Source organism: Lipotes vexillifer, unplaced genomic scaffold (genome assembly GCF_000442215.2).
Source record: "Lipotes vexillifer unplaced genomic scaffold, Lipotes_vexillifer_v1.1 scaffold293, whole genome shotgun sequence".
Taxonomy (NCBI): Eukaryota; Metazoa; Chordata; class Mammalia; order Artiodactyla; family Lipotidae; genus Lipotes; species Lipotes vexillifer.
This window is the reverse complement of record NW_006782084.1, coordinates 740,401-766,424: the sequence shown is the minus strand read 5'-3', so window position 1 is coordinate 766,424 and position 26,024 is coordinate 740,401. Positions and strand designations below refer to the sequence as shown.

Sequence of the window (26,024 nt, the reverse complement as noted above, 5' to 3'; positions counted from 1 at the left end):
TCCCAGCTCACAGCAACTCCCTTTGCAAAGCAGTCTCTTTTCTAACCACAAACCCACAAATGTGGGCCCCTGGAAGCTGTAAAACCACCTTCCTCCGACTGGGCTAGAGACGGCATATCTGACTGAAGTTGAGTCTAACAGATTCTCTCTAATCTATCAGATTCTCTTCAGATTTGAAAAGTGGAATTCAGAGATAGTCAATTCATCTCCAGTTGCGGCTAAAATTGAAAGCTGCAGAGCTGCTATGTTTCACCATGTGCAGAGAGAAGCAGGAAGTGCAGAGAGAAGCAGGAAGTGCAGAGAGAAGCAGGAAGTGCAGAGAGAAGCAGGAAGTACATAAAGAGAAGAGTGCAGATCCACTGAGAGAAACAGAAAGGAGAGGTGCAAGACAGCATCTCTGGCTTTGAGATCCCCTCTCCTCGGGAGGCTCAGCTCTATCCCCATTTCTGAGGATCTAAATTTTCCTTTTGGCTTAAGCTAGCCTGAGCTAATTACTGTTAGCAACCAAATGAATCTTAACAGTGACTCATAAAAGAAATGTTAAGCATTGATGATAAGAATTACAAAAGAATTCCCACAAATGCAAGTTTTCCATAAGAATATAAACACAAAATGTATGCAAAATGAGGCTAACAAGGACTTAAAACTCAAAGGTCAATTACTATCATCAGGTGACAAAAATAAAGATAAAACATATCTAAAATAACAAATTAATGACAAAATATTTAACATATAATAATTCTCCTCAAATACAAATTTTCACAACAGATTTTGTTGTAAAAAGGACATGATTATAATTGCTTTATAATTCTAAAAACCAGATTTTACAAAACCATTTCCTCAAAATTCCACTACTCATGAGACTGATAATAATTTAAGAATTAAAATATTTGAAATTTGCATACTTCCTGAATAATAGCAAATAGCGCCTGGTTGATTATTATCGCAGTCAGATGTTTTCCAGAATCCATCAGTGTCTAATACTACACAGTCTTCAAGTTGTGCATTATTTTCAGCCCAGCGACTAAATTGGAGATGTTTCCCATCTGACCAACCAAAGTTGAGTTCATCCTGTATGGAGCAGAAATATATCTTAAGTGGTTATACTTCATGTTATCCCTATTGTATGATTTTGACCCTCGTGGTTGATCTAATAATTTTAAAATTTGTTTTATTTTACTTATTTATTTTTGGCTGTGTTGGGTCTTCGTTGCTGCACAAGGGCTCTCTCTAGTTCTGGCGAGCTGGGGCTACTCTTCATTGCAGTGCGTGGGCTTGTCATTGTGGTGGCTTCTCTTGTTGCAGAGCATGGGCTCTAGGCATGCAGGCTTCAGTAGCTGTGGTGCGTGAGCTCAGTAGTTGTGGTGCATGGGCTTATCTGCTTCGTGGCATGTGGGATCTTCCCGGACCAGGGCTTGAACCCGTGTCCCCTGCACTGGCAGGTGGATTCTTAACCACTGCCCCACGAGGGAAGTCCCCAATCTAATAATTTTTAATTTTATCTTATGTTTAGCACATATTTACACAGCACTTACTACGTACCAGGCATTGTTTTAGGTACTCTGCAACTATTATATAATCCTCATAACAACCATACGAGATAGGTACTATTATTATATCCATTTTACAGATGAGAAAACTGAAGTCATGTAATGTGCACAGTCACACAGAATGTAAACCACAGTGCTGGGATACAAATCCAGGCCATTAGGCCCTGGAGTCCATGGTCTGAACCATTATGCTTTGCTGCCTCACACATAATTGGAACCATTGGTTGTTGGAAATCAGAAAGCTAAAATGGAGTGAGGACCACTGTAAGCTCTGATTAACTTAGAGATAATATGTAGTAGTGGAAAGAACACGGGCTTTAGAGCTAAGCGTACCTAGTTTTGAATTCTGGTTCGGTCACTTGTTAGCTTTTGATTGTGGCATTACCTTGCCACTTTTCCATCCCTCCATCTATTAAGTGGATGTGACACTTAATTTCATGGGGTTGGAATTAATGGGATAACGTGTAAGACACATAAGTCAGTGGCTATCTGGTACACAAGAAGAGCTACAGAGACGTCAGCTCCCTTCCTCTTAAACCTTCAGGCCCTGGGGATCTCACACCACCCTTTTCACATGTCTTTGAAGAGAAACTTCCTTATTCACTACATTCTATTTTGCGCTAGAAGTCTGTGAACATCTATCTTTACATCCTGACAAGGGCCCAACCACCCACCTGTCTTGAGAGAGGCTTTACAAGGTAGGTACAGATGTGCAGGAGATGGATTGTGAAGTACAGGCCTGCCTGAATTTTCCTATGGTGCTGCCAGAGCACCAGCCCTTCCACACTGACCCACTGAGCTATGCTTTCCTGAGGCCTGGGGCAATTTTGCATCACTGGTTTATTTGGAACATTGGGCCAAAGGCCACACACAGTCTCACGGTCTCCTTAGTGAACCAAAAATAGCAAATGTGGTCAAAACTCAACACCACCAACTGTTTCATTCAGAAGTGTTCTCTACCAGTGTTCCAGTTGTAAACTTATGGCCAGTTAATCTCTAAACCAAGTGGCCTCAAATGTGGCCCTTTGCCCCTGTGATGTTGCCTGTACTGAGTATTACCCTGGATTCCTTCCCCCTTGTTGCACTCCCAACTAACCCAGGTCCCTGGGCCTTTGGAACTTCTGTTCCTTGTAGATAAGTCATCCCACTCCCACCATCTCTTTACTGAACACTAAATCTCTTTATTAAGACTATAAGTATCGCTTCACTAAATTCTAGACCTTGATTGATCTTAATTAAAACCTGTCTTTTCTAATAGAATAAGTTCCTTTCAGCATCCACAAGGGAAGGCTGCTTGGTTTTTTTAGTCTCAGATATCACAGAGCCATGAGAATGAGGTAGTGGGTATTTTTATTTCCTTCAGTCATTTCCCTTGAGGTTTATGCCCTTCTTCTCTGACATTCACTGAGGTCTTGGCAAACTCCCAGAGTCCTTCCGTCTCTCTGACATTCACTTTGGTCCTGGCCCCCTTGCTCCTTCCTGATATTTACTAAGGAGGCGTCCCATGCCTTGCTGTCCTCCTGGCCCTACCACTGACTTAGGGACGCCTATGTTCATGTGGATGACTCACCCCGTTCCCAAGCCTTCTTGACTTCCTCTTCTATGGACTTTCAGTTCTATGTACTCGAGTGACCTGCTCTCACAGCCACACTTCAGACCTTCTATAACCCAGAACTGCTGTACTGCAGACACTGTAAACATGCCTCAGTCCAGACCAACATCATTTCCTGCATGAATGTCTACAAGAAACTCTAACTGGTCTTCTATCTCTGGACTGCTCACTTCCTTCCCCAGCTTCTGCCCAGCATAGTTTTTCTCAAGTCAAAATCTGATACTGTTACTACCATGTTTAAAATCTTTCAAAATCTTCCCATTGCTTTCAATGTAAAGTTGTATTTACTTACACTCTGCCATGTTCCAAAGATTTCAGGCAGCTTATAAAGATACATAAGAAAGAGCTATGTAAAATTTAATATGTTAAAGAGCAAAAGAGAAAAGAAAAACACAGGTGACGCCTGAAAATAGGATAAGAAAGAAGACCGAAATCATCAAGTGGGGAAAAAAAGTTACAAAACTGTATGATCCGAAGTGTCTTGAAAATAAATACATGTACATAGAAAAATAACTTGAAGGATATATACCAAATATTTAAACCACATTTATCACTAGATACTGGGATTATAGGTGATTCCAATTTTATTCTTTAAATTTATTCTAACTTTATGATTTTTCTCCAGAGACAATACTGCTTTTGTTTAAAAAGGTTTAAGGTGGTTAAAACTAGGAAATGTAATAACTTAATTACCACCCGCACAAGAGACACAGTGATGGGTTTCACATAATGCCAAACACAAAAGAGAAAGGAAGTAAAGCAATGTTATGAAGGAATTGATCCTGTGAGGTCTAGGGAAGCAGTTCAAGCTGATCATCTGGCTGGACCTGAGGGTACGTTTTAAAATCCAGAATTTTGGAGAAGCTAGTCTTCAAGCAATTTCTGAATACTGCTTTTTTAATTGAGCTTCTGACAAATGCTGGTGGTAATAAGTCCAGAGTTTGTCAAAGATAATGTTTACTTCTGCGTCTTAAGTTTTAAGTTTTTCATCCATTCTCCAGTTCAACTTGGGGTTTGTGCAAGGACTTAAATTGTCTTCAGTCACATTTTCTCCATGCAGCCCTAAAACCATCTTGGTATACTGAGGGTTAGCCTACCATCTACATAACTCAGGTTTGCTTCATAATGCAATGGACACTTCTTTCCTACTCTCCCAATTACCTTCCCTCCAAGAGTGGATTAGGAATACTGGTTCAGGTGACACTTATCTAACTAGGGCTTTACGGGTCATACACTGCACAGATGCAGGAAGCAAAATTCACATCACAATCTTTATAAATAAGTGGCACCCCCATCAGTGCACAATGTATGCAGCCTTTTATACCAGCCCTGTATCTTACTTTTCAATACATTTCCGTGGGCAGAGCATCAGCTTATTACATACAAGTCTCAGAAAAGAGGCAAAAATGGCCTACAATGCTGAGAGGAATGCTACAGCTTTATTTAAAAAAAAAGATTCCCTATTAATTATAGCGAAAAGCTTTAGTAGCATAAGCATTCCTGTTTGTGCTACATGTATGTAGTTTAGTGCTGGGAATTAATAGGAGACTAGCATTCTTTGCTGGGCTATGAAATGAATGAGAAGTACCCAAGATCAGGGCTTGAGATGTGGCAAAATGCTATTCTAATCCCTTTGTAGAGTGGCTTAATTTCACTCTGCTGATTTGGAAAGGGATAAAAAGCCCTTTAATAACGTTCATGGGCTTCTGCTCACCAAACTCCATCTGAATTTTTAATTCTTCCCTCCCTCTCTTCTTTTCATTGGCTGAGGAGACATGGCAGCTCCTGATTCCAGCTCCATCTTCGATTGGAATAAATAAAGAGAAGTGCTTAGCTACATATGTCCGTTAGACATTTTTCTTAAGCTAAACGATAAAGCACCTGATCTTTCAACAGTGGAAAGATGACTGCTGCTAAAAATTACATACCTCATGAAATTCATTCACTGGAGTAAGATTTTATGATCTCTGGTTTCTTTTAGTCTGATATGAGAGATGCTGTGTGCAATAAAAAATGTCACATTCCGTCACCCAATGCTGGCAGTGGGACTGAAAACTTACGTCATGACTGGAGAGTCCAATCCATAAAGAAGAGTTATGAAGGACCGCCTGCACAGTCAGGAAGGCCTGCTGGTAAGGGTCTGTGATGCTCACCAGCTGCATGTTTTCTTGCTGGCACTCCTTTAGCGCATCAGTCCAAGTCAGAGTCTTCAGCATTATTTTGTACAGATTGTTTTGATATTTCATAGTTTCTGAAGTATTCTGCAAGGTCTGTCTGCTTTCAATTTCTGTGTGTAAAAGAAAAATAAAGCCACAAAAACCACCTACTTGGCAAGTGATGGGACATTTTTTCAAATTCCTCCCTGTAATAATGTACTTTAGGTATTACTTATCTATTCATTTATTTTAGACTTTGGGTGGGAGAACTAGGTATGTTTTGCTGTATACCTTAGGTAAATTTGTGAACCACAAATTTGTTTCTTACAATTAGAACAAAATTCTGATTTAGTTGATCTGATTTAGGAAGGAGAAAAGCTATCAATAAAAGTAGACTACTTCTAATGGCAATAAGATTACCATTTCAGATTGGTGTTGAATTCTTCCTTTGTTTGAACTCCTTCAACAAGAGGTGTTGGGTATCCCCTTACAAGTTTTCACCTGGGAGAACCCAGGAAAAAATGTATACAACCACCCCTAAGAGGATATATTTGAATTAGTGATTTACAGTACTTCTCTGAAAAAGGCAGTTACTAAAAATTATGAGACAAATGAGCAAAGATTAATTTAGCAAAAAGTTCTTCAGAAGCACATGGAGTACTCAGAAAACTATAAGACACTGATGAAAGAAATCAAAGATGAGACAAACAGATGGAGAGATATACCATGTTCTTGGATTAGTAGAATCAATATTGTGAAAATGATCACACTACCCAAAGCAATCTACAGATTCAATGCAATCCCTATCAAATTACCAATGGCATTTTTTACAGAACTAGAACAAAATATCTTAAAATTTGTATGGAGACACAAAAGACCCTGAATAGCCAAAGCAGTCTTGAGGGAAAAAAACTAAGCTGAAGGAATCAGACTCCCTGACTTCAGACTATACTACAAAGCTACAGTCATCAAGACAATATGGTACTGGCACAAAAACAAAAATATAGATCAATGGAACAGGATAGAAAACCCAGAGATAAACCCACGCACCCATGGTCAACTAATCTATGACAAAGGAGGCAAGGATACACAATGGAGAAAAGACAGTCTCTTCAATAAATGGTGCTGGGAAAACTGGACAGCTACATGTAAATGAACGAAATTAGAACACTCCCTAACACCATCCACAAAAATAAATTCAAAATGGATTAGAGACCTAAATGTAAGACCTGACACTATAAAACTCTTAGAGGAAAAGATAGGCAGAACACTCTATGACATAAATCACAGCAAGATCCTTTTTGACCCACCTCCTAGAGTAATGGAAATAAAAACAAAAATAAACAAATGGGACCTAAAGAAACTTAAAATCTTTTGCAAAGCAAAGGAAACTATAAACAAGATGAAAAGACAACCCTCAGAATGGGAGAAAATATTTGCAAATGAATCGATGGACAAAGGATTAATTTCCAAAATATATAAACAGCTCATGCAGCTCAATATTGAAAAAACAAACAACCCAATCAAAAAATGGGCGGAAGACCTAAATAGACATTTCTCCAAAGAAGACATACAGATGGCCAAGAAGCACATGAAAAGCTGCTCAACATCACTAATTATTAGAGAAATGCAAATCAAAACTACAATGAGGTATCACCTCCCACCGGTTAATCATCTGAAAATCTACAAACAACAAATGCTGGAGAGGGTGTGGAGAATAGGGAACCCTCTTGCACTGTTGGTGGGAATGTAAATTGATACAGCCACTGTGGAGAACAGTATGGAGTTTCCTTAAAAAACTAAAAATAGAATTACCATATGACCCAGCAATCCCACTACTGGGCATATCCCCTGAGAAAACCATAATTCAAAAAGAGGCATGTACCACAACGTTCACTGCAGCACTACTTACAAGAGCCAGGCCATGGAAGCAACCTAAATGCCCATCGACAGACAAATGGATAAAGAAGATGTGGTACATATATACAATGGAATATTACTCAGCCATAAAAAGGAATGAAACTGGGTCATTTGTAGAGACATGGATGGACCTAGAGACTGTCATACAGAGTGATGTAAGTCAGAAAAAGAAAAACAAATATCGTATATTAGTGCAAACGTGGAATCTAGAAAAATGGTACAGATGAACTGGTTTACAAGGCAGAAACAGAGACACAGATGTAGAGAACAAACGTATGAATTGGGAGATTGGGATTGACATATATACACTAATATGTATAAAATAGATAATAAGAACCTGCTGTATAAAAATAAAATAAAATAAAATAAAATAAAAACCCAGAAGCACATGGATTAGCTACTTGAAGTTCTCATTACATGGCAAAGGTTTTTTTTTTTTAATTGTTTGTTTAAAAACTTACTGTGACCAATGAAAACGATTTAATACCTTTAAAAAATATCTGTTTGAAAATATAGATGATTCCTACTTTTAAGTACACATTTTACTTTTATTTGGATTATAGGAGGGCACAGTGATCCATTTATAATGCTTCACATCCTTTTTTTTTTTGAGTGCTAAATTTAACCATGATTGTTTATACCGAACTCAGTTAAAAACATTTTTTTTCTCCTTTCCTCATGACAGTAAAATCTGAAAAATTCCAGAGTAGAAAGGAGAACAAAATGCAACCATAATTTACTGTCATTAGATAACACGGATTAACAAACTCCATTGGATATTTAATTTTGATATTTAATTATGGCCATGATCTTGAAAAAAAAATCACATTCTATTTGAGCTAATTTGACTCACTGAGCCAGTATGGATTTAGTCATGCTAAAATTTTAAGGAAGCTGTATGATTACAAATTAATATTAATTTATAAGATTTTTTTGTGAAAAAGTACTGTACATATCTAACAGCATAAAGTACCATAGTTATCTAAATAATAATCTATACCTGAATATTTCTGACAGAGAGACAGAGTATGGTGTTCACTGCAGGAAGTAAAATTCCACGTCCCAGTAAAAGGTGACTTTTGAAGGTTGAGCATTAGAGCACAGTGGTAGGACAGCTCTTCATCAAAAATCTAAACAAAAAGGCAAATATGTACAAGCAATTATGAAACTAACAGTCTGAAGATCCCAGCAACGGAACTTTATATTCCAAATTGGATTCTTCTTCCTGTAAAAAAATCCATTAAGGAGCTGACCATGAAATCACTAAGAAAATCCTGATGAACTTTCTTTTCTTTTTTTTAACATCTTTATTGGAGCATAATTGCTTTACCATGGTGTGTTAGTTTCTGCTTTATAACAAAGTGAATCAGTTATACATATACATATGTTTCCATATCTCTTCCCTCTTGTGTCTCCCTCCCTCCCACCCTCCCTATCCCACCCCTCTAGGTGGTCACAAAGCACCGAGCTGATCTCCCTGTGCTCTGCGGCTGCTTCCCACTAGCTATCTATTTTACATTTGGTAGTGTATATATGTCCATGCCACTCTCTTACTTTGTCACAGCTTACCCTTCCCCCTCCCCATATCCTCAAGTCCATTCTCTAGTAGGTCTGTGTCTTCTGATAAACTTTCAAAACATGGGAAAGGGCAATTAACTTTAGAAATTATAGAACAAAATAGTGGCAATATTGATGAATACATCTTCAAAACATAAAGAAAAACTGTTAGAAGACAAATACACAATTATAATAATATTTAACACTCTGCTCTCCTTCTTGACGTTGCAAGTAAGTAAAAAAGTAATGACTGTTAATTCAACTCATTAGATGTTTATAAACTTTTTATAATGACAAATGGTGTACCACACAATAGAGAACTCACCTTAAAGCTTTGATCCTATACTTGTCACTATAAAACATCCATAAATAAAAGTATCTATCTAGATTTCATTCTCTAACCACAAATCAATAGCATTAGACATGGAAATTTATTCAAAGTATATTGTCCCTATACTTTTCTGTATGTTTGAAACATATCACACTCAGAAAAATAAGAAAAGTAAGCTTATCCCAGGAGCTACAAAAGTTTTAAAAAAACTGCATACTCCCATGCTATTCAATAAACATTAAAACAAAAATGAAAAAATTATAGGAAAGACTAATATGAGAAATATTACAAGAGATATGAGTAAAACTTTATGTGAAGGCAAACATGTATTATTAAATGCATTCTGATTTTTAAAGGAAAGATGAACTAAGAATTCAATATGAGATTAGAAAATCAGCAAAAATGTAACTCCAAGAAAAACAGCGTAGAAAAGTGTAGTAGTATTTGTATATCTCAAGCAATAGGAGTAGGCGGTGGAGAAAGGGGAGGAAAAAACCAGTAACATACACTAGTTTTTGTAAAAATCTAAATAAGAAAAAGTAAAAACGATTAAAATAAGACATGGAGATTTTAAAAGATAATAGCAGACACGACTTTATTCTAATACATTTGAATATCTACATGAAATAGACAACTTCCTTGAAATATACAAATTAGCATAACTGTTATAAGGAAAAGTAGAAACACTAAAATGTACCAGTAACTTTAGAGGAAATTGAAAATTAATAATAATGCTCACTTTTAAAACTATATGTCAGGTACTGTGCTTAAAAGCTTTAAATGAAATATTTTATGCAATCCTCACATTATGTTGTAGGAACAACAGTATCAGAACTTACAGATGAAAAAATGAGACTTAAGCAAAGTTAAGTGAACTTCCTAAGGCATACGAAATGGCTGAATGGAATTCAAACTCAATCTGACTCTAGAGTTTAGCCCTCACCTACTACACCAAATCCCTTTAGTATTAAACAATGATCGCTGAACAGGGTTCTAATATCACATGGCTTTGTATACAGTTCCTTCAAACTTTCAGGGAAAGATAATTCCCCAGACTGAGTCATAATTTCAAAACACAAAGGCAGAAAACTACCCAGTTCATCTTATGAAGCTGACATGATCAGAAAAAAAAAAAGCTTAAAAAAATTAACTCTATGAACAGAGATGAAAACATTCCCAAATAAAATTCTAACAAATCTAATTCAGTAGTAAAATAATAACCCACTCTCAGCAACTAGATTTTATGATAAGAAGATAAAAATGGTTTACTATAACATCTGTTAATGTATTATACTACATATCCATTGGCCTAATGGGAAAAACTGTATGACAATTTCAATAGACGGTGAAAACAAGTTTTAGAAAATCCACTACTTATTCCTGAATAAAAATTCTAAATAAATGATATATCTTAAACAAAAAGTCCACATCAAATATAATAATGGGGCTTCCCTGGTGGCGCAGTGGTTGAGAGTCCGCCTGCCGATGCAGGGGACACGGGTTCGTGCCCCGGTCCGGAAAGATCCCACATGCCGCGGAGTGGCTGGGCCCGTGAGCCATGGCCGCTGAGCCTGCACGTCCGGAGCCTGTGCTCCGCAACGGGAGAGGCCACGACAGTGAGAGGCCCGCGTACCGCAAAAAACAAAACAAAACAAAACAAAACAAATATAATAATGAAAGACTGCAGATATTCCCGTTAAAGTCTAGATCAAGTTTAGGATGTTATTTATTACTCCTGGTATTTACCATGGTTCTGGAAGTCCTACCACATGTAGTGAAGCATGAATGGTTATTTGCCAATTATGATTATCTAATTAGAAAACCCAAGAAAATCTACTGAAAAACTCTGAGAAGTAATAAGAGCTTTTAGTAAGATGGATGCCTATGAAATAAATATACAAAAATACCCAAATAATAGATTTCCTACATATCAGTAAGACAGTTTTAAAAAGCTGCCATTCTCAATGGCAAAAAGAAAGAGAACTTCTCTAAAAACTTCACTGAGGAATTTAAAAGGAAGACTTGAATCAATGGAGAGATATGTTACACCATATTCTTGAGGGAAAATTAATAAAAAGATGTTAATTCTTCCTAAAATGTTGTCAAATTCTTACCAGAAGTTTTCTATTGAATTGTTTAGATTGGAAATTAACTAAATAATTCTAGTTTGTCTTGAAGAATAGACAAACACAGCTAAAAATATTTTTAAAAGACATACAGTAAAGGATAACTAATCCTATTATATTTTTTGAAATATGGCAACATTATAGTATTTAGATCAGTGTGGGAGCTATACAAGAATATGTCTCATATACACACACATACATACACATGCACACTTCACATATGATAAAAAAGGCATTCTATATTGATTTTAACAGATGTAAGTATATACAACAAATGATGCTAGACAATTGGCCAGGATTAGGGAAAAGGATTAAGTAACCATTGACCACATATGCCATATACCATGGATGTATCATACTGTCAGAACAAAAAAGCAAGCTATAAAACAAAATGAAGAAAATAAAGGCATTCATTTAACTAACATTTACATGAGGGACTTTCTAACCTAAAAGCAATGGAGGGGAAAAAAAGAAATAGAGTTGAACACATACCAAAAAAATCAAAACTTATTTCTGTAATATTTTTGGTATTAGACCTAAAGAAAAAAAAAACCTGTGAAAATATCTGCAATAAATGCAAGAAACACAGGGTTAGCACACTTAATATTTACACAGTCATAAAATCAATAAGAAATGCATGAAGGCTTTGATAAATTGTCAAAGAATAAGAAATTCACATTGGATGAAATTTAAATTATTACTGAATTTATATGTTTTCATTAGAAATCAGAGCAATACAAATGAAAATATGATATCATTTAAACTATCAAATTAGCAAGAATTTTTAAAAGATAATTCTCCTTAGAGCATTGTAGTAGAGGCAATGCAGTAGAGAAGCTAAGAATGCTGACTCTGCAGACTTGAATTTAAATGCCAACCCTGCACGCATACCCTGCATGATTTCTGGCAAGTTACATGACTCTCTCTGTCTCCACATTTCTAAGATAGGAGAGGAGCACAGACTGTTTCACATCTATTGTGCAGATTAAATGAAATAATGCATGTGATGCATTAGCAGAGTGTCTGACACATATTAGCTGCTCAATAAATGTTGGAAATTATTAATACACTGGTATGAATAGAAAAGTAATCACAGTATATTGCTGACAAAAATATAAACTCATAAACCTTTCTGGAAACCAATTTGGTAACCAGAGTTTTACAACTACTTGTATTTTTTGATCTGGCTATATCACTTCCTAAATCTATCTTAGGGAGGTAACCTGAAATATACAGCAAAGATTATTCATGAAGATGTTAATTGCAACACTATTAAGGATTATGCAAAACTGGAAACAGCCAAAATACCCAGCATTGTTTAGGTAAATGATGGTATATCTATCAAGAAATATGTGTAACCATCAAAATGCTTATCAAGCACATCTTTTAATGGCATAAGAAACTACTTATGATATAATACTAAGTGAGAAAAGTAGATACAACAGTATATATACTATGATCTTATCTATGTCAAGAAGACAATGTATAGAAAAGCCCTAGAAGAAAAATGCTGAAATATTCATTGTGATTTCCTAGATCAGGATTCAAATATGGTTTGAGACTTATTTAGTAGTTCATGAAATCAGTTCAGTGGATCTTGATTCTTATTTGTGATAATGAAATAGAATAGGATAGAACACAGAGAATAGGTTGACTAGACCAGACTAGATCAGACTAGAGTAGAATAGAATAGAAACAGAAAGAAATATAAGCTCTAAGGGTAAGTATTATTTCCTGAAACTTTTGTTTCAATTCAATATTATATACATATATATATTTTTTAATATTTATTTATTTACTTTTGACTGCATTGGGGCTTCGTTGCTGCGTGTGGGCTTTCTATAGTTACGGTGAGGGGGGGACTACTTTTCGCTGGGGTGCGTGGGCTTCTCATTGCGGTGGCCTCTCCTGCTGCAGAGCACGGGCTCTAGCCATGCGGGCTTCAGTAGTTTTGGCATGCGGGCTCAGTAGTCGTGGCTCGCGGGCTCCAGAGCACAGGCTCAGCAGCTGTGGAGCACAGGCTCAGTTGCTCCGCAGCATGTGGGATCTTCCCAGACCAGGGTCGAACCCGTGTCCCCTGCATTGGCAGGCGGACTCCCAACCACTGTGCCACCAGGGAAGTCCCAATATTATATTTATATCTATGTGCTGAATGGTAATTTAAATTTATTTCTTACTATGGGTCATGAGTTAAAAGTTTAAAAGCTACCAGCCTAAGTATAAGCAGGATAAGGATTGATATTTTTCTTTATTTTGTTTACTCTTCTGTAACTTCCAAATGTTCTACAATAACCAAGCATTATTTTGATATTTACTTTGTACATAATTACACATGTTGCAGAGTTCCCTTTGCCACTAACATCAATGTTGAGCAAAGTTCCATTGCATCAAGAATATCAGTTGATGTTGTCTAGGATGTACTTTTGGAATTCAACTTTAAAGTGAATCTCTTAATCTTTGCCTTTTGTGCAAAAGGTGGTTTGTATCCAGTAAAGAAGGAAGACAGAAGCAGTGGGCAGCAATATCATGGTACAGGGTAACTACTGTTAATATAATGCCTTCTTCCATTCTATAGCTTCTTTACATTTAGATCTTAGGGGAAAATGATCACTAACCACAGATTTTGTACTTTTTAACCTCAGGAGACTGAGGCTGACAGCTCCAAATTCCAAGATGATAAGTAAAGCATTTATATTAGCTTTTATTTGCAACTCACTATTGATGGTTTTACATGGTTATGAAATAAGTGCTATGGAATCTGATACTACTAGGAAAAACTAGGGCATCTACGTGAAGGCTGTGGAAGCTCTTTCTTATTCTTCTTGTGACAGCATTATTGATATAATTCATAGATGGTATAATTCATTCATTTAAAGCATATATTCTATAGTTTTTAGTATATTCACAGAGTTGTGCAACCATCACCCCTAATCAATTTTAGAACATTTTCACCACCCCAGAAAGAAATCCCATATGCTTTAGGCCATCACCACCAATTCTTCTAGCCTCTTAGCCTCTGGCAACCAGTAATCTACTTTCTATCTTTATAGACTTGCCTATTTGGACGTTTCATATAAGTCGACTCATGAAATAGGCCCTTGTTCTTAATCCAATAATTTGTGGAAGACTCAGGTATTTCATAGAGCTACATAGTTTACTGATTAAAAAAAAACAACCTTACATTTGTTGGTATTCTCAGCCTCCGACCAACCAATAATGGGTGAAAGTTACTGTATGTCAGTTCTCTGTTATCCATCCATTTGTTTATCTTCTCATAGGCAGTCCAGCGCAAACCAATCCATAAAGTAGCTTCCATATCCGGAAGCAAGGATGTAATAAAATCTGTCAGAAAGATTTAAAAAAAAAAATTTGACTTATTCAAATTAAAGATATACTAAAAATGTCAATGAATACCTCTTGCTTATCTAACTACCAGGATAATCTTTCACCTACTCTGTAAAAAGTAATTTAGTAAGATTCTTTGTATGTGTTAATTCCCCACAGCCTCCCAACACAAACAAGGCCTCCAGATCAGAATAAAACATGTTTACGAAACAATTCTGCTACCTTGCTCTCTCTGGCTCAGCACTGAAGGAAGGGTTCCACCATAGGTGTGACAAACATCGCTGGCTTCAGAAAATGTAAGAGACCTAGGTTTGATCCTTAAAAAGCACTGCAAACAAATAACACATATGAAGTATAAGATTCCACACATGGGAAAGCTCACATAGGAAGAAAATGTCTCATCTTTTAGAAGGCTGCTAATTTTCTGTTTGTGAGATACAGACACTCACAAAGTAGTACCAAAAGAATGCAGATCTACACTCTTTGTTTTTGAAAGATTTATTTATTATTTATTTTATTTCTTATTTTTGGCTGTGTCGGGTCTTAGTTGCGGCACGCGGGCTCTTCGTTGCGGCACTCAGGCTTCTCTCCAGCTGTGTCGTGTGGGCTCCAGGGTGCGTGGGCTCTGTAGTTTGTGGCACATGGGCTCTAGTTGAGGCACGTGGGCTCAGTAGTTGTGGCGCGCGGGCTCAGTTGCCCCTGTGGCATGTGGGATCTGAGTTCCCTGACAAGGGAGTGAACCCATGTCACCTGAATCGTAAGGTGGATTCTTTACCACTGGACCACCAGGGAAGTCCCAAGAATGCAACTCCACACTTAATTTAAGCAACTGAAGAGTAGTCCTTGAGCTACTTTTTAAAAAAATCTCCCATTTATTGAGTGCTTCCTTCCTGAAACACTTTGCACAGTATTATCTCATTTAATTCTCACAACAAATGGGAAAACTGAGGCACAAGGACATTAAGTAACTTTACCCATAAGTGAAATAGCCATAGCATGGTATGGTCAGCATTTAGACTCTGCTCCATTTGGTTTCAAATATGTATTCTTCATCATTACCTTATATTAAAAAACCACATTTTTAAAGAAATCATGCCCCTGTCTCTTGACAGAATATTTTAATGGGGTGAAGGGGATTAAGAGATACAAACTCACAGTTATAAAATAAATAAGTCACAGGGATGTAATGCATAGCAAAGGGAATATAGTCAGTAATTTTATAATAACTTTGTATGGTGTGTAATCTATAGAAATATCAGATCACTATGTTGTACACCTGAAACTAATATATTTTCATTCAACTATACTTCAATAAAAACAAACAAAAAAACATAAATTTACATCAACTATGTAAATTAATCTAGTACTTTGGGGGGGAAAAAGATTGTGCAAATTTTAAAGTCAAAATATATCCCTAATATTTTAACTTTACTACAGATGCTTTCAGCTGTCAGACACATCTCTTCCATTTTCTTCTTGATATTATGATCATGTTAGTGTGGAGTAGCATGTCTCAAATTGTGTTCCTTGAAACATGCTATAAAATGTTTTTTTTTTTTTCCATCCTCCTTACAGACTGGAATGGCCAGAGAAATATAAAGTCACTGGGTGGCTTCTAGAAAAGACTCTAGAGAGAACACCCTGAACTTGAGCTTGGAAGCCATAAGTTAAGGATGGCAGAGCAGAAAGACAAAGGAAGCCTGGTTTTGAAGACCACAGAGCTTTCATACCAACCCCAGCCTGCTTATCTTCAAACTTCTTTTATCTGAGAGAATAAATGTTTTAGCATACTATAGTAATCTCTCTTTTTAGCAGCCAAATGCATTTCCTAAGAGATACATACACCAATATGAATTGTGCATCTCAAGGAAGCAAATATAGAATGTGGCATTTCCCAAAGCTATTTAATCGTGAACCCTGCTCTGGAAGCAACATCAATGATTAACATTCTGTTAGCTTATGTGTATATTCCCAAAAAGTAGTTTGGGAAATGCTGGTCTAATTTGATTGGTAAATGCTGCTTGGATGTCTTCCTTAAGGGGGAAAATTTATCAGCCAGAAATTAAGCCAGTTTCCTACATGCCAAAGAGATAGTCCTGACTAGTCAATATATTACTATTCACTGAAAGATCAACTTTGGCAGTTTAAGTGTCAGTAGCAACAGAACAGGAACACAGTACTCTGAAAGACCTGTACGCGTGATTAACTTGAGAGTTAACTTGGTTTCTGAAAATGTAGAGAATCAGGTGAGATACTGAAATATGCAGAGTCTATCTTAGTGAAGTTACTTGGTGGGATGCCATTCTGCCACAGGCCATATGACCATCATGAAAGCAATCATCATTTGCACAACGTAGCAATTCTCTTTTTACCTTATTCTGAAAAGTAATCCAATCCCCAGAGCACTGTATTTTAGCGGCAGAATCTGGACTATATTTCTCTAATGAAGATACATTGTATTTTTCACAGACGAAGGGCAACTTGGTACTGCAGTCTGCTGGTTTACTTAAGTCTGAGAAATGAAAAGCAGGATTACTGTGGTGACAATTTTCCATTCAGCACATTTTAAAACCATCCAGTAGTAAAGAAAGTCTGCTTAAATCAATCTTTCCCAAATGGTTAAAATATATTCCTTTTCTTCCCTAGCTATTTTTGTCTTCTATTGTTATTACTCATATCAGTAAGTTGTGGCATACAAATGTTGCCTATAAAAATGAACATACTTGGGGGCTTCCCTGGTGGCGCAGTGGTTGAGAGTCGGCCTGCCGATGCAGGGGACGTGGGTTCGTGCCCCGGTCCGGGAGGATCCCGCATGCCGCGGAGCGGCTAGGCCCGTGAGCCATGGCCGCTGAGCCTGTGCGTCCGGAGCCTGTGCTCCGCAACGGGAGAGGCCACAACAGTGAGAGGCCCGCGTACCGCAAAAAAAAAAAAAAAAAAAATGAACATACTTGGTACACACACAGTTACTATGGTTCCTGATGGCAGGAAATAGAGTTGAAGAAGGCTAATGGGGGGGAAAGGGACCTAAACTATACTTTAGAATTGCTGCCTGTTCACCTTTGTGAATTTGTCTATATCCTTATTGGTTATGAAAGTGGTCAGTTTATTTCTAAGTAACTGCTTTAGGATAAAGGAAGTCAAAATATTCCCAGTGAAAAGCACCTTTATTTGCATTTGGAACTTGATCTACTGTCATCAGCAATAAATCAGAATATGACGAAGCTACCAAACATATAATCAAAAGGAAAGCAAGATTAAGCTAGTAATTGAACCTGAAGTTCACATATTACATAATTAACGTTAAAGGATTTGGAATTAACCTTACCGCTAAACCAAGTCTTGGCAGAGAGGTAAAAGCATTCCTCTCCAAATGTTATAGGAAAGTGATGAAATGGATGTCGTGAGCTGAAAGAAAATGAGAGATGTGTCAGCTCATAATGTAGTTACATGTTCCATTCTGTTTTTTACTGAAGTAATTTTAATTCTAAATTTAATGTTAGGCCATTATTTTATACTACTTTTCCTTGATGCTCATTTGCTAAAGGATTTGGTTTCTCTAGTCTAGGTAGTTTATGGATTAATGTTCAAAACTAATTATAAACAGTACTCCATTTAGTAAAAAGGGATTTGGGACTGCTTCTTTTAAACGATAACTTTACAAAGGCACCACCAAGGATGTCACATACCTCATAAAATGACGTTCTATTAGCTGGTCAGTAGTTCTCACCCACCATTTCTCCTCATCACCAGATATCTGAAAAAAAAACCCCACAAAAACAAAACAAAACAAAAAACAACTAAACACCCATCCTTATATGTGCTGACTTTTCTAGAAGAGTTTTGATTTAATACCCTGGCCCATCATAACCACAAACCACTATAATTTCCAGATATTCATTACTTTGGTCTCTAAATCACATAAACCAGGTCCTTTCACCAAAAAAAGTAGTTGAGAAACTCTTTTTATATTCACAGGCCCTATTTTGCATACGGAAAATATGGTCACTGTAATTATGGGCATATATTAATTGGACATATAGTATCCTATTGCTACTAGTTATAAATTTTAAAATATACAAATTATTTTTCCTCCAAAAAACTATTTTGCAAAGTTAGTTATTATTAGAAACAGAATCTCAAGTTAACTACCAAGTTAACTTTTAGTAAAAAACGTGACAAGGAATTAGACTGATTCATATTATCTATTGAAGCTCATCTTACCAACTGACATTAATAATTAATCTTGAATGTTTAAAAACATTAAGCAATTCTTTTCAACTTTTCTAACATGAAGTGATGAACTTATATGTTGTTAGGCAAATTTTACTTGAGAGGAACATTTAACTTTTGTAGATTTTTGAAATTTTTGTAACAGAATAAAGGTAAAAATAAGAAAATATTAAAAAATACGTTCTTTTAAATTACATTTGCTATTTTGTTTTTGATGGCTCTTAGTCCTGCAAAAGATGTTAAACTAGCCAGAGAGCTGTGATTGCTAGCACAATACAGGACGGCTTCTTCATAGTTTAAACGGGGATCAGCAACAAACCAATATTCACTCCCTTCTATCACAACTGGAGGTCCATGAATTCCAGCACGCTCTAAAGAAGAAGAAAAATAGCACAATTATGACTGCATAAACCAAACTGCACCCTCTCAGCATGGATTATTTTTCAAAACTATTTATAAATAATAATCCATTTAGATTACTGGCTCTCTTTGGCCAGGGCAGTGCTGCCTGGAAGGATCCAACCAAGGATTCCTGAGCCAGGGAGTGACTCTGTTACCCTCCTGTTCTCACAGAGAAGGATAAATCCAGCCTCAGAGTCTCACCCCACACCAGCTAATCACCTTCCCTGCATGGAGATACCTCATCTCATTTGAAGACATGACAGAGAAGAAGCTGGCACTTAGGCCTGGGCTTAAATAATTAACTAAATACGTCACTGAAAAGGTAAAAGCAGCTTTGGATAAATTTTAGTTTTCTTAACTCACCTGGATTGTACCAGTCTGGCATTTTTGGAGTACGACCTGTATAAGAAAGCAAATGGTTTAAGTTTAGTATCCAATTACAGACCACGGCGTACTAATAAGTGCCTTTAGTCTAACTCAAGAGGACTTGCAGTATGGCTGAGATTTGTCCATTTCTGGCCAAACTATCTCCTTTCATGTTATGATCACTTCATAACACTGAATTTTGTGGGGCCCACACTAAAGCTGTTTTTGTGGCAACCAAAAAGGCAGATTTATTCAATATTAATACAGCATTACTAGCAGTTCTCTACCTTACATCACAGAAGTCACAAAGGAAGACTAGATGGATAAAATATAGATAATAATTAGAAAGTACAAATAAGTAAATGAATACATTGTATACATTACATAGAAGCACTAAGGAATATGCACCAAGATAATCATCACTGTAGGATGAGGTTATTCAGGAACCACGTCTCCATCTAATGCAATTTGAATACACCTAGGTTGGTAGAGTTTATTGCCTCCCAAGAGATGCTTGGAAAAAAATGTTCAGTGATCCAGTACTGAAACTTCTGGGAAAATGAGAGACAAAACTGGGAAGAAAATAATAAAATTCACCCAGCAGGAAATATGGTGCCGTACAAAGAATTATGGTCTTTGAAGTTGGGTGAGTCAGTGCCTAAATGCCCTCAGACTCTTTGCTGCTGTGCTACTTGGGATCAGTTCTTTAACTCCCTGAGCCCCAACTTTCTATTCTATAAAAATGAAACTCTCCTACCTAACTCACAAAGACAGTGTAAAGATCATATAAGATCACCCCTATGCAAGCACCCCGCACAGGGCCAGGCACAGAACAGTTCCTCTCAGGATGCTAGCTGCTTTCCCCTCCCTTTTTATTCTGGTCATAGGTCACACTGGCTTCAAGCCAAAGACATAATCTGAGGAATTTTAGAAATTACAGGGTAAAATAGCTGTTCTTAATTTTGCTATTGTATCAGGGCCAAGGCACGAGAGGACCCTACTCCGAGGACTGCCTATATATCCAGCATCTGTGGTTTTTCTCTCTAACTCAGTCCTCTGTATGTTGGATAATTTCCATTAACAATGCTGTAAATCAGTTAAAAAAAATAGACATAGTTTCTAGTTTGTAATCTTGTCAAAGAATTCTGTTCATTTGTATGTTGGGGGAAAGCTATGGCTAACCTTTAAATTTCTTTAAATTAGTGAGAAAAGCAAAATAAAAGGTGCCTTTTTACACAGAATTACAAACATGTGTGTGTGTGTACAAGGTATCAAGAAACACAATATTAAAAAGTTGTGTTTATAGGTCATTTTCCTAAAAACACTTTTATGAACCTTATTTTTGCTACTGTTTTCGCAACTAAAAAGGAATATTTAAAAAGTATATATATCCATAGTGATTATGATAATTAAAAAAAATTAGGTTGTCAAAATATCCCTTTTAGAGAGGAGGGGACTAATTAGAACCAGCTGTATGCGGTAATAAAAAGGCAAGAGCTAGAGAAAAGGTTTGGTGATTTGGGCTATTGAAGAGGTAAACTGCTTTAAGAAAAGCAGAAAACACAGATTAATACAGAAGTGTCCAGTTGAGCAGGCTTTGGCTGTCCTAATAGCCAAGAAAATATCCAACCAGTGAATGTGACACATTGTAACTCAGAAATTTAGGGACTGTCAAAGGGGAGTTAATGTAACATTTAAACCCTGGATCAAACCATCACTGATTGCTTCAAATGACTGCAAATAGGCTGAGGCAGGAAGTTCTTTAGTTTTTAATTTTGTTTCTGTATTGGAGACAGCAGGGGTGCAATTATTTAAAAGATTTATTTATTTGGTTACCTGATTTATGTTTGCTAAGGTAGTTAATTCCCTTCTCTTTTGTTTAAAATAACAAATACATTAAAAAGAAAAAAGAAAACCATATGTTCTTCATAATATTTCCTGTGGTTACTGGTTTGTCATTTCTAAGGTTTTCCTGGTGTATGCTCTAGGGTCTGCCTCAGTACTCAAACATGAGGCAGGGGAACAGCTACCAGTGACAGCATACTTTGGAGGGAGCAGTGACACTCTCTGTGGCATGCCAAATACCAAAGAATAATAGGAGTGTCACAACTAATGCTTCAAGACAGAGATATTGTCCAAGTTAATTATATATTAGTTACTTCACCACTTGTTTGAAAGGTATCCAAGCTGGTTTTCCTTTTTTCTTCTTTCAGGTTTAATCAATAATCAGGACTAACTCAGGTATAATTTCTCCTTTAGAAAACCCCCATCAGGGACTTCCCTGGTGGCGCAGTGGTTCACAATCCGCCTGCCAATGCAGGGGACACGGGTTCAAGCCCTGGTCTGGGAAGATCCCACACGCCGCAGAGCAGCTAAGCCCACGCGCCACAACTACTGAGCCTGTGCCCTAGAGCCCATGAGCCACAACTACTGAGCCCGTGACAACTACTGAAGCCTGCGCACCTAGAGTCCATGATCCACAACAAGAGAAGCCACCGCAATGAGAAGCCCACACACTGCAGTGAAGAACAGTCCCCGCTCACTGCAACTAGAGAAAGCCCACATGCAGCACCAAAGACCCAACGCAGCCAAAAATAAATAAATAAATTTATATAAATAAATAAATAAAAATAAATTCCACACACACAAAAAAGAAAAACCCCATCAACACACACACACACACACAACTCCCCTTTTATTAATGACCCCCCAGTTTGCCCTGTGAAAGAGACTTGCCAGTTACTGCACTGGATGTTGCATCTGAAGCTCTTTTAAAGGCAAGATGGTAGCCTTGTTTAGGAAAGAAGAACAATCTTCTAATGGGCAGTTCCATGAGATAATCTTTGGGTTTTTGAGAACTTATACGAGGAATTCCCTTTAGTTTCAATGATCTGTTTACATTCAGTTCAGAAATTCATTTTGGAACTTTCTGTGCATTTACCATTATATTAATGAATTTAACGTATCTAATATCTGCTTAAAAATAATTTGGGAGTTAAAATCTTCTTAACATTTTCTGTAATATATCCTTGACATTTTCCTACTAAAAAGTGAAGTAAAAGGATATCTATTTATTATCCTTTCTCTCTTTTTTGTTACAAAAGGCTCTACTATCAAGCTAACTGGTTTCCTGAATTTATTTTTTCTTTTCTTTTCTTTTTTTTTTTTTTTGTGGTACGTGAGCCTCTCACTGTTGTGGCTTCTCATGTTGCGGAGCACAGGCTCTGGACGCGCAGGCTCAGTGGCCATGGCTCACGGGCCTAGCCGCTCCGCGGCATGTGGGATCTTCCCGGACCGGGGCATGAACCCGTGTCTCCTGCATCGGCAGGCGGACTCTCAACCACTGCGCCACCAGGGAAGCCCAGTTTCCTGAATTTGAATGAGATAAACTATTAGTAATTTTGAGCTCACTGAAAACTGTTTCTAAATTGTAAAATTTAGATTTGGGACCTGCCCACATTTGATTTCCTGACTTTTGCTTCATTCTTCCCAAGTCTGTCTTCATTTCGTCCTTCATTTTGCAACAAAATAAAAATGAAAATGATTCCCTCTACTTCGTCTCTCCTTTCACTTGAAATAACCCTTCATTCCAAGACCTAATCTCCTTAAATTAGCCTTAAATTTTATCTCCTATACAAATTCTTTCATGACAAAAGAGGAATGCTGCCTTTCAATAAGGCAGCATTTTACTAGGGGTAGGAGTCAGGCAGGATGGAGCTTAATATATTAACTGTAGTGTCAAAGGCTTTTAAAATTATAATTATACACTAAAATGCCCTTTTAGGTACTTTGGCTCAGCATTCACAAGTTCACATGAGAAGACTGTGAAAAGGAATAACTACATTTACCTTTTGGAATCTGGCACATCCATTCAAGTTTTGTATCACAAGCAAAAGGCCTTAAATAAATAAATTCTCTGTCATCATAGAAATGCCACCTTCTTCGCCATGGCCTATTAATGACCTAAAGGAGGAAGAGGATTGTAGAATATTTTCAAGTTGATGCAGCCCTTATACAACACTAAACTGTAAGCCCTATGGTCTTTAACTCTGCTTTAGCTCTAGCACCTAGGATATATGTTTATGAATGAACACATGAAAGAATGCAGTGTTTAAGCAGTAACAGTCTAAGCAAGAGCCTTCAAAGGGACTGATAAAGAAAATATAGCATAGGGTCATGTTTATGTCCAAAATGCAAATTACTGGGGTTTTTTTTCTGTTTTTTGTTGATATGAAATTGTAGAATCTTGCAACTTTAAATTTTGGAAAGATCAAGCTAGAAAAGAATATTTGGTTCAGTGGTTTCCAAACACCAGCCTGTGATCATAGCAGATCTGTGAAAAGTGACATAAGAGTCTGGCATCAGGGGCCCAAGTTCCACCTTTGGCATTGCTTTGTGTTTCTGGGATACTGCCCTCCTCTGTGTGGTCTAAGATGGCTCTCTACAAATTCCAGGCAGCAAGCAACAGGGAAAGGAAAGGGGAGGACAGGACCTGGTAGGAGCATCCATCAGTTTTTGGACTGCTATCTCTTAAGGGCAACATTCTGGAGGGTTAGAAGGTGGCAGGTGAGGTAAGATTCTCCTTCCAGACACTGCCCTAGCTGGCCTTGTTACTGATCAGTGTCTCTTCTGTTTAGTTTTTTTGGTAGGTTCTTCCAATCTTTTCACACATAGGGACACAACTTACACAGAATGTAGTTTATTGCATCAGTGTTCTGGAAACTTCACAAACTTCTATTAAGTTTTCATTCTTTCATGTGTTAAACTGGGAATTCTATAAAAACAGTATGATGCTACAGAGTGTTTTACTAAAACAGTTACTTTGAAATGATGCTTTGCAATGGCCTTCTCAGTACTTGGTCTCAACCTTCGTGCAACATTTCTGGTCAATCACCTTCCTGAATCTCTTTCTTGGGCTTACATAGCAAAGATATTTTCTAGATGTCTCCTCCCTCCTCATCCTCTTCCATTTTATAAAATGTTGGTAATCACCCCAAATCCACTTCCTGGCCCTTTGCGATTTTTTTTTTTTCTTTTTTTGGCCACGCTGCGTGGCTTGTGCGATCTCAGTTCCCTGACCAGGGACTGAGCCTGGGCCCTGGCAGTAAAAGCCTGGAATCCTAACCACTAGGCCACTAGAGAACTCTTTCTTTAATGAACATTTTCCTTCAACTCCAGTTTCTTTATTCTAACTTACTACAGCATATTTCTTACTGCAAGCCTGGATTCAAAACATCAGTTAAACTAAAATGTACTACTATTTTCTCCATAAACAAATACCCCTTCTGACTGTTTCTGTAAATGCCATACATAGCATAGTAGACCCATACACCTGGGTTTAAATTTCAGTTCTGTAATCATGTAAGTTACTCAGAGCTCACATTTCTTCCCCGTGAGATGGATACAGTAACAGTACCTATCTGACAAGGTTGCTTAAGTATTTAGTGAGATAATATATGTGACATGACTGTGCCTGGCTCATGAGTCAACAAGTGTTAGCTTCTGTATCATAACCATCATCACCGTCATTGTTACTCTCCTGGAACACTCTTGTTCTTGCATAAAACTTACACTTTGTCTGTCATAGCCCTTGTAATTGCTCTTTTACTTGTCTTTACCTCCTACGAGACTGTAAGTTCTGTGAAGACAACAACTGTTTTATATCTTGTCATTGTTGACCCCCCAGAGCATCACAGACTGCTTGGACATACTACTTATGGAACGAATAAACAAATGAAGTCTGCAAAGGAAGAGGTCTAACTGGTCTTCCATGTCTTCTGGTCCTATCTTTTGCATCTTGAAATCTGTCTCAAGATGAATCTTCTCACACCCTCTGTAGTTCTTGACAAAAACCGTTAATCATGCTCTGTTGCCTACCAAAAAAATGCACAAACTCCTTAACCTGGCATCGGTCTAACTTCCCACCTTTGTTTTCAACCACAGCACCAACTAAAAGTTCTTAGTCTGCATTGCTCCCCTCACTGCCTTAGCCTCTCCCTTCCACTCCCACTTTCTTTTATGCCTTACCCTATCCTACCTGTACAAACTCTATCTATCCTTAAAGGTCCAATTGAGGTCCCACCTCTTTCTGGAAATAGGCAATAGAAATCACTTCCTCTTCTGAGTTTCATTAGCCCTCCTCAGCCCACTCATTTGGAGCTTATTACTGCATAGTAACAAGAGTCGTCCTTCTTGAATATGAATTTTATCTTCTCAAATTAAGTGTCAGTTAGGTTGCTTGAGGGCTGGGCCATGGGTGTACTTCTAACTTCCCATTGCACCTAATATCATGCTCCACATGCAAACGGCACTTCATGGATCTGTTGCCTGACTGCACATACTGCCAGATTTATTTTTTAAATATGCAGATTTTCCAGCATTGTACTGACCTTGACAGCAGCACAGTCTCTGATATCATAATCCTGCTGA

General features: G+C 37.4%; 1 protein-coding gene across 3 annotated transcripts in view; it reads right to left on the bottom strand.

Annotated features, from left to right (window-relative positions):
• LOC103082940 (CD302 antigen) overlaps nt 1-26,024 on the bottom strand; it is a 128,993-nt gene that overhangs the window by 59,812 nt on the left and 43,157 nt on the right. For all 3 annotated transcript variants that reach the window (XM_007454979.1, XM_007454980.1, XM_007454981.1), the window contains exons 16-27: nt 25,985-26,024; nt 23,444-23,558; nt 19,593-19,628; nt 19,023-19,198; nt 18,284-18,351; nt 17,923-18,002; nt 16,970-17,109; nt 14,820-14,925; nt 14,434-14,594; nt 8,239-8,368; nt 5,223-5,449; nt 906-1,071 (exon numbers count right to left, since the gene is read on the bottom strand). In XM_007454979.1, coding sequence (XP_007455041.1) covers nt 906-1,071; nt 5,223-5,449; nt 8,239-8,368; nt 14,434-14,594; nt 14,820-14,925; nt 16,970-17,109; nt 17,923-18,002; nt 18,284-18,351; nt 19,023-19,198; nt 19,593-19,628; nt 23,444-23,558; nt 25,985-26,024 — 1,445 coding nt within the window. The remainder of the gene's footprint in view (nt 1-905; nt 1,072-5,222; nt 5,450-8,238; nt 8,369-14,433; nt 14,595-14,819; nt 14,926-16,969; nt 17,110-17,922; nt 18,003-18,283; nt 18,352-19,022; nt 19,199-19,592; nt 19,629-23,443; nt 23,559-25,984) is intronic.